Source organism: Bombina bombina, chromosome 4 (assembly GCF_027579735.1).
Source record: "Bombina bombina isolate aBomBom1 chromosome 4, aBomBom1.pri, whole genome shotgun sequence".
Taxonomy (NCBI): Eukaryota; Metazoa; Chordata; class Amphibia; order Anura; family Bombinatoridae; genus Bombina; species Bombina bombina.
In genome coordinates this window covers 1,119,393,393-1,119,407,781 of record NC_069502.1, presented here as the reverse complement: position 1 = coordinate 1,119,407,781, position 14,389 = coordinate 1,119,393,393, and the positions used below count along the sequence as shown (strand labels likewise).

Here is a 14,389-nt window from a genome sequence, read left to right as displayed (position 1 = left end):
TGTTTATATTCAAATGTTAGAAAGAATGTTATTGTAAAAATTCGACTTACATAATCAAATGTTGACAAGAACAAATATTCTCAAAATTCTATAAACGAATGCTATTTACAGTTTTCGAATTTCACTTTCGAATTCGAATGTTCATAATTAGATTGAATGTCCACATTCGAAATTTCGAAATGTAACATTCGATTTAACAAATACTATTCAGAAGTTCAATAGTTCATGTGGTAGGGAAATTAGTAAAATGATACATAGATACAAATATATCAATTTGAATGTTTCTATTTCGAATACTGTATAATTCGAATATTACATTTAAAGAAAGCATTAGAAATACTATTAAAAATATATAAATTCGAATTCGAAAATTGTATAATTTGAATATTAAATTTAAAGAGAGCATTAGAAATACTATTAAAAATATATAAATTCAAATTTTTCTAATTCGAATATTACATTTAAATAAAACATTTGAAACACTATTACATACATACATATATATATATATTTGAATTTTTTTAATTCGAATATTACATTTAAATAAAGCATTAGAAATACTATTACAAATATATAAATTTGAATATTGCATAATTCGAATACATGAAACAAATGTTAGAATGTTGTACAAACATTCGAAATTTGAAACGAAACATTCGCCCATCCCTACAAGGGAGTGTGCATCTGGCATGTGTCAGGCACAGTCATATTATTTTCCTATTCAGATTTAAGGAACAGTCAACCCAAAATAGCTTCTGAGTGATACATATTAAGTTTCAATTGATTATTATTTACCAATGTAGCCCAATTTTCTCCTATAAATCATTTTAAAGTAAAATGACTTACGATTTGCTCCTGTGTCGTTTGCAAATGTCTGCCTGCCCCTCCCCTATTTTGTCAGCAGCACGTCATCTGCAAGTGATCGCAGTAAACTTTTCTATCCTACACGTTCCTGTGTTTGGCGCATGCGCAGTGAATGTGCTAGAATACTGAGCGGTTACATGAAGTTCCGGATTCAAAACACAGGAACGTATAGAATAGAAAAGTTTACTGCGATCACTTGGAGATGACGTGCTGCTGATGAAATAGGGGCAGGCGGACATTTGCAAACGACACAGGAGCAAATCATAAGTCATTTTACTTTAAAGCGATTTATAGGAGAAAATTGGGCTACATTGGTAAATAATATTTGTTTGAAACTTAATATGTATCACTCAGAAGCTATTTTGGGTTGACTGTCCCTTTAAGGAACTTTACTATGAAATCTCGCAAGACCCCAACTAAGCATAGTAATGCTGAAGCTGATGGTTATTTTTTTCAACTTGCAGCTGGACAGTAGTAGAAGTATAACTGTTCACAGAGCACTTACTCTGGTGATCTGAAGAAATTGTGAGGTAAATATCTTATCCCTTTTTACATAGAGATGTTCAGGTGATATTTTCCTGTCAGCTTTTTACAGTTATGCTGCATCATTTTCAAGTGATTTAGCATGAGTATTATGTTGCAAAAGAAGCTAATGGCAGAAACGCCCAATAACAAAACCCTGCAAAATATAGGCAAAACAGTGCTAAATTGATTTTGAAGATTATTTCACCTTTACAAAATGGCCATTCATAAACATATATGAATCTAGTCTATCTTAAAGGACCAGTTCACTCAATGTAGAAAAACTCATTATCAGCAATATTGCATTACCAAGAAAATGAAAGGAGAACACTGAATAATTATGGTGTGTGAAATATATATTATGTTTTACCTTTTTAATCAGCTTGTGTGTGTTAAAGCTCGGCGACTCTGGAACACCCAGATAAAAGGGTTGTGCTTGCAAAACTCTCTTACCCCGCCCTGTGACCTAACAAATAGTTTTATTCAATTTTATGCAAAATAGCTTTTTTTCTACTCAGCATGCGCAATTGTCAGAGAAGCGCGTCCTCTACATCAAGGAAGCTTGCGCACGTGATCGGGGGCTTACTTGCACCGAAATCCAAGTTCTTATTTGGAGTTTCTCACGTTGTAATGTACAACATTCAGAGCGCAGAATTTGCCACGGATGCTTGTTTCTGATACTTATACAATGTTGCATACCCATTTTGCTTAAACTAATAGCGCCGGAACACTACACCACTAGTCATGAACAGCAGAAAAACAAACTGTAGTATTTTCTACCAAACTTTAAAACTGTTATTAAAAATCATGCATAGCGGATACCTATTTACAAAATAAATGCTGCACCGGGAGAAGTCTTCATCCAAGCGGCAAGAAGTCCTCAACGAAGCCGGGAGAAGTCTTCATCCAAGCGGCAAGAAGTGGTCCTAAAGATGGGCAGAAGTCTTCATCCAGACGGCATCTTCTATCTTCATCCTTCCGACGCGGAGCGGCTCCATCTTCAAGACATCCGGCGCGGAGCATCCTCTTCTTCCGACGGCTCTTCAAGAATGAAGGTTCCTTTAAGGGATGTCATCCAAGATGGCGTCCCTTAAATTCCAATTGGCTGATAGAATTCTATCAGCCAATCGGAATTAAAGGTGAAAATTAGGATTGAGCTTGCATTCTATTGGCTGATTGGAACAGCCAATACAATGCGAGCTCAATCCTATTGGCTGATTGGATCAGCCAATAGGATTGAAGCTCAATCCTATTGGTTGATTGCATCAGCCAATAGGATTTTTTCACCTTTAATTCCGATTGGCTGATGGTTAAAGGAACCTTCATTCTTGGCTTCGTTGAGGACTTCTTTCCGCTTGGATGAAGACTTCTCCTGGCTTCGGTGAGGATGGATGTCCGGTCTTCAAAAACTGTAAGTGGATCTTCGGGGGTTAGTGTTAGGTTTTTTTTAAGGGTTTATTGGGTGGGTTTTATTTTTAGCTTAGGGTTTGGGCTGAAAAAGAGCTAAATGCCCTTTTAATGGCAATGCCCATCCAAATGCCCTTTTCAGGGCAATGGGGAGCTTAGGTTTTTTTAGATAGGATTTTATTTGGGGGGTTTGGTTGTGTGGGTGGTGGGTTTTACTGTTAGGGGGTTGTTTGTATTTTTTTTACAGGTAAAAGAGCTGATTTCTTTGGGGCAATGCCCCGCATAAGGCCCTTTTCTTAGGGCTATTGGCAGTTTAGTTTAGGCTAGGGTTTTTTTTATTTTGGGGGGACTTTTTAATTTTGATAGGGCTATAAGATTAGGAGTAATTAGTATAAATATTTGATAATTTCTTTTTTATTTTGTGTAATATAGTGTTTATTTTTTTTGTAATTTAGTTAATTGTATTTAATTAATTTAATTTATTTTATTGTAATGTTAGGTTTTAGTGTGAGGCACGTTAGGTTTTATTTTACAGGTAACTTTGTATTTATTTTAACTAGGTAGTTAGCAAATAGTTAATAACTATTTACTAACTAGTCTACCTAGTTAAAATAAATACAAACTTACCTGTAAAATAAAAATAAAACCTAAGATAGCTACAATGTAACCACGTTGAGGGTGGCAGATTAGGGGTTAATAAGTGTAGGTAGGTGGCAGTGGCGGCGTCGGGGGTGGAAGATTAGGGGTTAATAAGTGTAATGTAGGTGGTGGCGGCGACATTGGGGGCAGCAGATTAGGGATTAATAAGTGTAGGTAGGTGGCGGTGGCGGCGTAGGAATCAATGGGGCTGCGTTACGGAGCTTTACGCTCCTTTATTGCAGGTGTTAGGCTTTTTTTTAGCCGGTTCTCCCCATTGATGTCTATGGGGACATTGATGTCTATGGGGAAATCGTGCACAAGCACGTAAAACCAGCTCAAAGCAGTGCTGGTATTTGAGTGCGTTATGGAGCTCAATTTTGCTCAACGCTGCCATATTGCCTGCTAACGCCGGGTTTTTGCAAACATTTAATAGCAGCGCTATAGGGAGATGAGCGGTGGAAATAACTTGTGAGTTAGTACCAAGCCGCTCATAATGCAAAACTCGTAATCTAGCCGTTAATTTGTTAATTGCTGACATGATACAAACCTCACTGGTGCTCTGCGTAGCTGCAGTATTTCAAAGCTGGTGATCTAAGAATGTCTAGCTATGCTTCACATGCACATACAGAGACAAATGTTAACACTAAAACCGTGATAACTTTTACTATAAGCATTTATGCCAATACATGTATATTGTAAATATGTTTCTATTCAAAGGTGTAATTCCTCTATGTGCATTTAAATTTTGACCGGAATCTCCCTTTAATTGGCACAACAGTGAAACACAGATTAGGACAATATAAAAAGGAAGCAAACCAATTAGTCTGCTCATTCCCCTATTTACCTAAACTATGGTTTTTCATTGAATTCTTAACCGACTTATACATTATCATGGGCATGCTCTATATACTTTGTGTGTGTTTGTATTGTAATATGAACAACAATTTATGGAGAATTGGAGATGAAGTGAAACTTTGCTGCACAGGAACTGTGGCTCCTGGTTACATGACAAACTGATTTGTGGCTCCTGGTTACATGACAAACTCATCTGTGGCTCCTGGTTACATGACAAACTCATCTGTGGCTCCTGGTTACATGACAAACTCATCTGTGGCTCCTGGTTACATGACAAACTGATTTGTTAATACAGCCGTCTTGAGTTACAACTGTCATTATAGATGAGTAAATGATATGGTTAGAGCAAGAGGAGAGTGGAGCCTTCCTATATCACACTGTTTCAGCTGTTTCTAATTCCACAGTTTTACCCAAACAATTATTCTTCATAACTTGACCCAATCATACAACATTATGAGAGATGAGGTCTCATGTTTATTCCACCAACTAACCTATTGAAAACTACCTTTAAACTTGCTATCCTCAAACTTTAAAGGGACAGTCAACACAGATGAAAACGTTATCCCATACCTTAGATCAAACAAAAAAAAAAGAGCCTTGCACTGCATCCCATCTTCAATAACACCAACGTTAGGTGCCTAATCTTCAATGAACATTTAGTTAACAGCGGCAGATATGGCCGCCAAACTCCGCCCCCTGTTACGTAGGAGGCTTCTTGTTTTAAATCCATACTTGTTCACAGGGATACTGTTCTATTTCTAATGCACACGCTCGCTATTAGAAATAGAGCAGTGTCTCTGTGAAGGCGGCTAAATAATCTAACCGAGGATTTGATTCGCATTGACTGAAGAGTTAGAGAAAAAGCCTCCTACGTAACAGGGGGAGGAGTTTGGCGGCCATATCTGCCGTTGTTAACTAAATGTTCATTGAAGATTAGCCACCTAACGTTAGTGTTATTGAAGATAGGATGCGGTGCAGGCTCTTTTTTTTGCTTGATCTAAGGTATGGGATAACGTTTTCATCGGTGTTGACTGTCCCTTTAATATTATCACCCTTGGTCTGATTATTCCTTATTTTTAGAGATTTTTTTAACTCCAGAATTTTATTAAATCTCTTCATAAATGAACCATTTTTGTCATACCCTTTCACACTATACACATTGACATGAAGTTTAATATTCAACTTTCCATGTTTAATTTATTTATCTTCTGTCTGCAGAAATGTACATAATGATCTGGGGTGTGATCTTATTAAAGATCAATAATCTACAAGAGTAACTAACCATATGTCTGATACTGCAGCGCTGCTTTATATCATTTGCAACAATATCTCCCAAGTCACCTTCCTCTACTGTTAAAATAATATTTGAATTCCCTTTTTGGGGTTTAAGATCCTAAAAGCATAATTTGCACATAATTGCTTTAAAGTTTAAATCATATTTTTTTTCTTCAGCTTTATAATGCTTTCCACAAGCAGATATACTTAACCCTTTTTAAGCTCCATCTGATATTAAGGGCTAGATTATGAGTGGAGTGGTACTTTGCGCTCCCGCTCACACGTTAACTCCCCTAAATGGAGGCTTTTTGCGCAAATCGTGTAGCATGTGTTTATAAGTTGAAAGTAAAAAGGTTTTCACACTTGCGCTAACAGGATGCGTGCAAAAAGCCGAAGTTCGGTCTTCATTGTGCCTCGTCAGTGAGGTGTAGCCATATTCCTCTAAGCACACTGACCAAGGAGTCCACGTCTGGTTGTCCATTTTTTCCATAGGGAGACTAAATACACACAGCGAGAAGTGCACTCACAGGAACGAACAACCAGCTCAATACCATTGTTAGCCTGTTCAATGGCGATTTACCACCTGGGTGCAGCTTCATTTTAGCCCACAAATGCATTTTACAGAGTAGAACTTTCCTATAGTATATCAGTCTGATCCCACCTATTACGGTCAGTCCAGCGCCGAAATACCAGGCAATTCCACTCTGAACAAGGAACACAGCAACCCCAGACGTCTGGATACATACATATTGAGACGTATATATCTCTATGTTAAAGCCCTTTACTTGTCTTTTTTTTTTTTCTAACACCTGAGACCTCACATTTTTCATCCCTTATAACTTTTTTATGCAATTTTTTTTTAACAATTTTTATCAGACAGTGTTATTATGAGTGTAACTGTACTTTTAAATGTATTTTTTATGTTTTATAAAGTATATTAACATAACAATCTTAGTTATGCAGATCTGGGGAATGGGTAGTAAAGGCGTTATCTATATTTTTAAACAATAAAAAAAAAAAAATCAAGTAGGCCATCCTTTCTCCAGCAACAAATAAATCATGTCAATATGGGCTAAAGGACAAATCATTTGTATTAAAAGTAATTGCTCAGTACAAGATCATTGTTTGTTTTGATAATGTGCGCTGGTATTACAAGTACATCGCAATCTGATCACAAGCTTGCGGTCTCATTGCAAGGAAGCATTGCGCTCACAAGAACGCACTTCCATTGGCTCCTATGGGAGCCTCGTTCTGATGCCATCACAGACAGCATCAGAACCTCGCGCAACGAAGGGGGTAAATAGCACAATGATTGGGCAGCAGTTTTAAATATATATGTATATGATATATATGTATATATATATGTATATGATACACATAAATAAGCATATACATATATATATTTACTGGGAACACACAGTTCCCTTAGACCACAATGTAAAGGCACCTTTCAGTTTTCTAACACCATGCTGCCATCTTTATTTTTTAATAAACTACACTAGGCTGTATTTTGCGGGCATTTGGGGCAGATTTATAAAATTAATTAATTGTCCATTTTGAGTGGTGATGATGATGGCTGAGCGATGTGGTAGCTAATGGTTATGAATTTGAATCCTAAAGCAACAAACCAAGTGGTATTTGTGCAGCGCTTGGTACATTACGTAGACCCCAGAAACAAACAAGTTGGTTACAACGTGTGGGTCACTGTAAATGTGGGTTCAACATGTGTAAAGCTCACCACTGTTGGGAGGTATTTTCAGAACCCACATTAGGGAACATATCAATGATGCTAAACATAATAATCCATGCTCTGATGTGGCCAAATATTTCATCACTATTCATAACAAGAAATGCAATACACTGAGATGCTTATAGAACCTTAAGAAAATATCCTGGGGGTGATCACATGACACTTCTTAGGAGGGAGGCTTTTTAGATCTTTTTTGCTAAGGAAAAGGAAACATTTTGGTTTAAATATACAGGGAGATGTTATTAGCATCATAGCAATAAACAATGATAAATGGTGATGAGCAGGCTCATCTGTATCAGTGGACTAACACCTAGGCCATACTCAACTAACCAAACCTAATAGTGACCCTATCTGCAGCCTACCTACCAAATCGAAAGAAGCCGACACTTAACCAAGCTATTTACCTAGCTAGAGAAAAACCCCAACAGATGTGTGTGTTATTTAAACTTTCTTAAAGGGAAATTCCGGTCAAAATTGAAATGCACATAGATTATTTACATATTGGAATAGAAACATAGCTGAAATATACTTGTATTGCCAAAAAATGTTCTAGTAAAAGTTACCACTGTTTTAGTGTTAACATTTTTAGTCTGCACGTGCATGTGAAGCATAGCTAGATATTCTTAGTGCACCAGTATTTTAAATACTGCAGCTGCTCAAAGTACAAGTGGGTTGTGTATGATGTAAGCAATTTAACATATTTAGTCATTACCAGATTGTACAAGCACCTTAGGCTCTCTGAGCAAGTGCTTTGTTTAAAATGCTTGTGCACGGTGCATACTTGAATATACTTTTGAAACAGCTATAGCTTTTATTAGGAGTATTTCTGCTAATACATATATATATATAACAATTCATTTAAAGCCAATGTAACAAGTAATTGTTATCCTTTGATAAAGAAGACATTTCTTTCTCTGTTGCAGGAACAATTAAAGGGACACTGAACCCAAATTCTTTCTTTCATGATTTAGATGCACATTTAAGCAACTTTCTAATTTACTCCGATTATCAATTTTTCTTCGTTCTCTTGCTTTCTTTATTTGAAAAAGAAGGCATCTGAGCTATTTTTTTGGTTCAGAACCATGGAAAGCACTTGTTTATTGGTAGGTGAATTTATCCACCAATCAGCAAGAACAACACAGGTTGTTCACCAAAAATAGGCCGGCATCTAAACTTATATTCTTGCATTTCAAATAAAGATACCAAGAGAATGAAGAACATTTGATAATAGGAGTAAATTAGAAAGTTGCTTAAAATTGCCTGCTCTATCTGAATCACAAAAGAAAAAATATGGATTCAGTGTCCCTTTAAGATTACAGCCCTACTAACTTTGAATTGAAACGCTCAGCATTCGCATCTTACCAGAACTCTATTAAGATCATTTTTACCCTGTTGTTTAAGTCTTCACACCTTAGACAATTTTGTTTTATGTGGAAGCTAAAACTACAGAACCGTTCACATAAAGAATTTGCAATCAATAACAATGTATCCCTTACAAAGAGCACCTTCATAGTCCAACATGAAAACACCATCTGCAGCTCTCAAAAGCAATATTTGCATATCTGTGTGTAATAATATATAAAGGACGGAACACCGACGGTAAATTGTACAATAGGGGCTTTGTTATGTAAGAAAATACCAACAGCATACATAACTTACCTGTACACAATGAATACAGAGGTTATTGTATTTAATAATTGCGGAACATGGAAATATTTATAAAAATGCGAGAACCATATTGGGAGAATTCTATATATGACGTGTAATTAAAAGAATACTCATGAATAAGAAGTAATAAATGAGTCATTCATACCCACTTATCGGCCTTGACTTCCTTATTTCAAAGAACTGTGTTCCTGTGTGGTTATATCTTTAATTCTGACATTAAGGAGAAAACATAATACATAGATCATTACAGTTTGCCAACAGGTTAAAAAGTTGTGAAAAAAAATGGAACAAACACTATACAGGTACAAAACCCTTTATCCAAACGGCTTGTAGAATGGGACCAAGTGTAAATAAAAATATCTTATGCAATTTAGACATTATCTACATGTCATAAAAACAGTTTATACAGGTAATATAAAGGTCGTTTTTATATAATGTTTAATATTTTTGTATACACAGAACCATCAGAAAGATAGTACAGTACTATAATCAGAAAGGTAATAGTTGTAGATTTAAATAAATATAGACTAGTATTTGCACTCAAGAACACAAAAACCAAACAAAAGTCAAAAGGCAGAGGACATTGTGACTTACTGGGGTGGAATTTTTTTTATTTTTAACAATTTTATTTAAAAAATAAATAAATGTAAAAGTTTGGATTTTGGAATAATTTTGGGTTTTGGAATTCTGTACCTGTATGAAAATAGTAATTTTAATTTGCAACATTCATTAAAGGGACAGTAAAGTCATAATTAGACATTCATTTAGATAGAACATACCATTTTAAACAACTTTCCACTTTACTTCTATTATTTAATTTGCTTCCTTCTCTTGTTATCCTTTGCTGAAAGGTTTATCTAGGAAAGCTCAGGAGCAGCAAAGAACCTAGGTTTTAGCTGCTGATTGGTGGCTGCATATATATAAATATATATATACCGATTGTCATTGGCTCACTTATGTGTTCAGTTAGAAACCAGTAGTGCATTTCTGTTCCTTCAACAAATGATACCAAGAGAATGAAGCAAATTTGATAATAGAAAAAAACTGGAAAGTTGTTTAAAATGTGTATGTTCTTCCTAAATCATGAAAGAAAAATTTTGGGTTTCACGTCCCTTTAAATTAATATTGTGGATTTGTGTTTTTAACAAAGGCTCCCAGCAGCACCTAATTATAGTTTATTTTTATTATTCGCTGAGGAAATGTCCTTAATCCTCTATACCATTCATTAGAGAATATGTCATTTTATACCTAGCAACGCATCAAAGCATTGCTGGCCCTGAGCGGAAACTGACGCTCATCTAATCAGCAGCAGTAGTCGCTCGACCCAACTATATAACTATTACTGCTGACTGGAACCAAGGCCGTTTCTGCTCAGGACCAACGGAGGATAAACACATAACTTTGCAGCATCTTACGAATTAGAGCATTTCATTCTATCACTATAAGGCTACTGTGAATATCCCTCATTAGGTTGTAAAAATGAATCTTTCTGTTAAATGTAATGCACCCATATTATAAACATGAGAACACGTACTTTTTATCTAGGAATCTCTGTAGGAATCTCTGTTCATCATCCTACAACATAAAAAGGCTGCATATGTGTAACATAAACAAACACATTTTATTTCTGCAATATAAAAAGTACTGAACATTCACTCATAAATGCCAAAGAAAATCGATATGTTACTATTCACGTTTATTTGTAAAGTGGCATTATATTCTGTAGTTCTGATGATATGGGATACTTTATATATAGATACAGTAAAGATTGGCAGAGGCTTGATTGCAAGATACATGCGAAGGGTCCTGTTTCAAGAAGCTTACAATCTAGATATTTATAGGTAAATGAGCCAGAAGGGGTGGGATTTGTAGCAGCCGTAAAAAGGAATAAGACATAGAGATGTTTATTTTCTTAAGATATGATGATGAGAAACTCTCAGGACAGTAGATCATAATTAACTTAGCAGTGTCATTCTGTTGGTAGATAATTCCTGACACTTCACTACTGAGGACATAACAAGCAGGAATATAGTAGTGGTGCACATGAGGTTTATCTGATGAGACATATACACATAAGGACGCTGGGGTAAATGACACCTGGATATTTAAAGGGACACAAAAGTCAAAAATCTAAATGTTCATGAGTGTATTTCACTTTTCAATAGAAGCATTTTTGTGTTATATTTGTATTAGCAAAAAATGCTCCTAGTAAAACTTACTGCTGTCTCAAGGGCATATGTACGTATACTTTACATGCCCAGTGCACCCACGTATAAACATATTGTGTCAGCATCTATCATGTCAGGGACTACTCAATTTTAATAATTTATTTGCTGATCGTATAGTATATTTTCTAGTGCACAAACTGAATGCTCTAATTTGTTAGAGGATGCATTTTTTGCACTATTGATGTTCCAGCTGAACTGGTCCAAGGGCAGGAAACAGATGGTGAACCAATTAGCGAAAGGCATTCACATGCCGCTAGCAATCACCGTCTGTGTTCAGCTCAGCAGCTGCAGCATTTGCAGTGCCAAGTGGGACTTTAACTATGTGTTTAACCCAAATTTATAGGAGCTGAATGCATGGAGCTGCACTTATAATATCCTTTAAGGCGAAACAATTGTATTTAAGATTGAAAGGCACTCATGCAAATTCTGATTCATTTTACCTGGAATATATCTACCTACTCAGACAGTAAACTAGTTTTGATGCTGGATTGTGAATGTGTCTGTGTATGTTCCTATTTATTTTATTTTGCAACATTACTTTTTGCCAAATGTTTATTATTTTTTTCTGTACACACCCTTCCTGCACTGCTCTAAACTAATACAATACTGTAAATACAGATAGTGCTGCCATAAGACCAGGACAAATGTATCTAATTCCATTGTCTAATAAATTGAAGCACCCAATAAATCACAAGTGATATCACACTGTTTATGCCAAATGCCTGACCTTCCCAATACATGGGAAACACATGGTTGTATTCTATCCAAAAAGCTGCATGTACATGTAATATATCACATCAAAAAATACATATCCTGTCCAAATTTTCTGCCCATTAGCTAGGTAATGAAAGCATTAAGGATTTTCTGTACCAAAAGAAAACAATTTATAATATATTTCTTTCTTTGTGTATTTTGATGTAAAAGAGCTGATTATCTTGCGGCAATGCCCTGCAAAAAGCCCTTTTAAGGGCTACTGGCAGTTTATTCTTAGAGTACGGGGTGTTTTTATTTTGGGGGAGGGGCTTTTTTATTTTCATAGGGATTAGGAATAATTTTTTACAATTTGATCATTTTGTTTTTTTTATTTTCTTTAATCTTAGATTTTTTTATTTTCTGTAATTGTAGCTTAAAGGGACAGTCTACACCAGAATTTTAATTTTTTTCCCTTTAATTTATACTTAGTTTATTTTTATTTTTAAAGTAGTGCTAGGTTATTTTATTTTAATAGTAAGTTTAGAATTTTGTAATTTTTTTGTAATTTTGTAATTTAGGGGGTGCTAGGTTAGGGGGCTTAGTAATGTATTTATTTGCGTTGTGGGCTTTGGTGCTTTAGGGGGTTAATACTTTAATAGGTAGTTTGCGTTGTGGGTTAATGGCGGATTAGAGGTTAATAGTTTGATGTGCAAGGTGAAATTACAGGCGGCACGGGTTGCACCGCTTGCACTGAAGCCTGCGCAATATATGTAATCTTGTCCAAAGTAGGGAAGACAAGTAGGGTAAAATAGGTGCAAATTAGAACTCCTGCCAACGAGAACAAAAGAAAATGGGCGGACTCGTGGACTCTCCCCACCTAGAAAGAAATTAATTTATCAGGTGAGAATAATATGTGTTTTCTTGTAATATGTATAGGAGGAGATTGTCCCACCTCCAATTAATCTTTATAAATCAAACTTTTTAGCCAAGAAGCTAAGGAAACCGAAGTAGCCTTCTGACCCTTGCGTTTACCTGAAAAATGAACAAACAAACTTGAGGACTGCTGAAAATCCTTAGAAGCTTGCAGATAATATTTCAAAGCTTTAACAACATCCAAACTCTGTAACAACCTTTCTTTAGAATACCTTAGACATAGGAATGGCACTAAAATTTCCTGGCTAATATTCTCAGAAACCACTTTAGGTAAAAAACTATAATGCATACGTAAAGCTGCTTTATCCTGAGGGAAAACAAGATACAGTGCATAGCTAGAAAGAGCAGACACTTTCCTGGCAGAAGATATAGCCAAAAGGAATAAAACCTTCCAGGTTAACAATTGAATGTCCAGAAGACGCAAAAGGTGGAACACTGGACATTTGAATCAGATCAGCATACCAAGACATGGGAGGCCATACAGGAGCTATTAGAATTGCTGAAATGTGTTCATGTTTGATCCTAGCAATTACCCTGGGAAGAAGAGCAAGTGGTGAAGTGGCCAAGGAACTGCTAATGCATCTATCAGTTCCGCTTGAGGGTCTCTGAACCTCGCTCCATATTTGGATAGCTTGGGGTTCAGACAAACACCATCAGGTCTATCTCTGGTAGGCCCCAACGCTAAACCAACTGGTTAAAAATGTCCTGATTAAGGGTCCGTTCCCCAAAATGCATAGATTGATGACTTAAGTAGTTCACCTTCCAACGTCGACTCCGGGAATGTGGATCGCCGAGAATGAAAACACGGATGAGATTCTGCCCTAGATAGAATATGAGTTAACTTCATTACCAGAGTATTGCAGGTACCTACTTGATGACTAAAATAGGCTACTGCAGTTATGTTGACGGATTGAAAACAAATACATTGAACTTAGAAGAGACCAAGCCTGAAGCATCTGGAAGACCACACAGTTCTAAGTTCTAATACAATGATTAGTAAACTCGGTCCTTGAGCAAACCAAACTCCATGAGATCTCTGAAGAACCCCAGATCTGCGTCCCAACCTGAGAGACTTGTGTTGGTGGTAAATTTTTTCCATGCCGGACAAAGAGAAGACATTCTGTGAGACGCATGATTGTTTGATATCCACCAAGAAAGGGACTATATGAGCAACGGGTCCAACCGAATTAACTGAGATAGATTGGTGTAATCCCCATTCCACTACGTTAGCATGAAGAGCTGAAGAGGACAAGGTGAAACCTCACAAAAGGAATGGCGCCTGACACTACAACCACCATACCCATTACCTCCATACACTAAGCCACTGAAGCAAGAGCTAAGGACTGAAGATTGAGCTTGTGTTGATCTGTCAAATATAGCCTCATGGGGTAACAGAATCTATAATCACACCCAAGAAGGAAACTATTGTCTGAGGAAGAGAACTCTTAGCAACATTTACCTTCCAGCCATGACTGGAAGTGGAAAGGATTAGAAAGCTCTTGGTGCAGGGTATCTTTGCCTCCTCCTGTTGGCCAGGTGATGAATTCCCAAAAGG

The 14,389-nt window shown here is 36.3% G+C and overlaps 1 protein-coding gene across 2 annotated transcripts in view; it reads right to left on the bottom strand.

Moving 5' to 3' along the window:
• VASH2 (vasohibin 2) overlaps nt 1–14,389 on the bottom strand; it is a 190,673-nt gene that overhangs the window by 113,505 nt on the left and 62,779 nt on the right. For both annotated transcript variants that reach the window (XM_053712470.1, XM_053712469.1), the window contains exon 4: nt 9,126–9,182. In XM_053712470.1, coding sequence (XP_053568445.1) covers nt 9,126–9,182 — 57 coding nt within the window. The remainder of the gene's footprint in view (nt 1–9,125; nt 9,183–14,389) is intronic.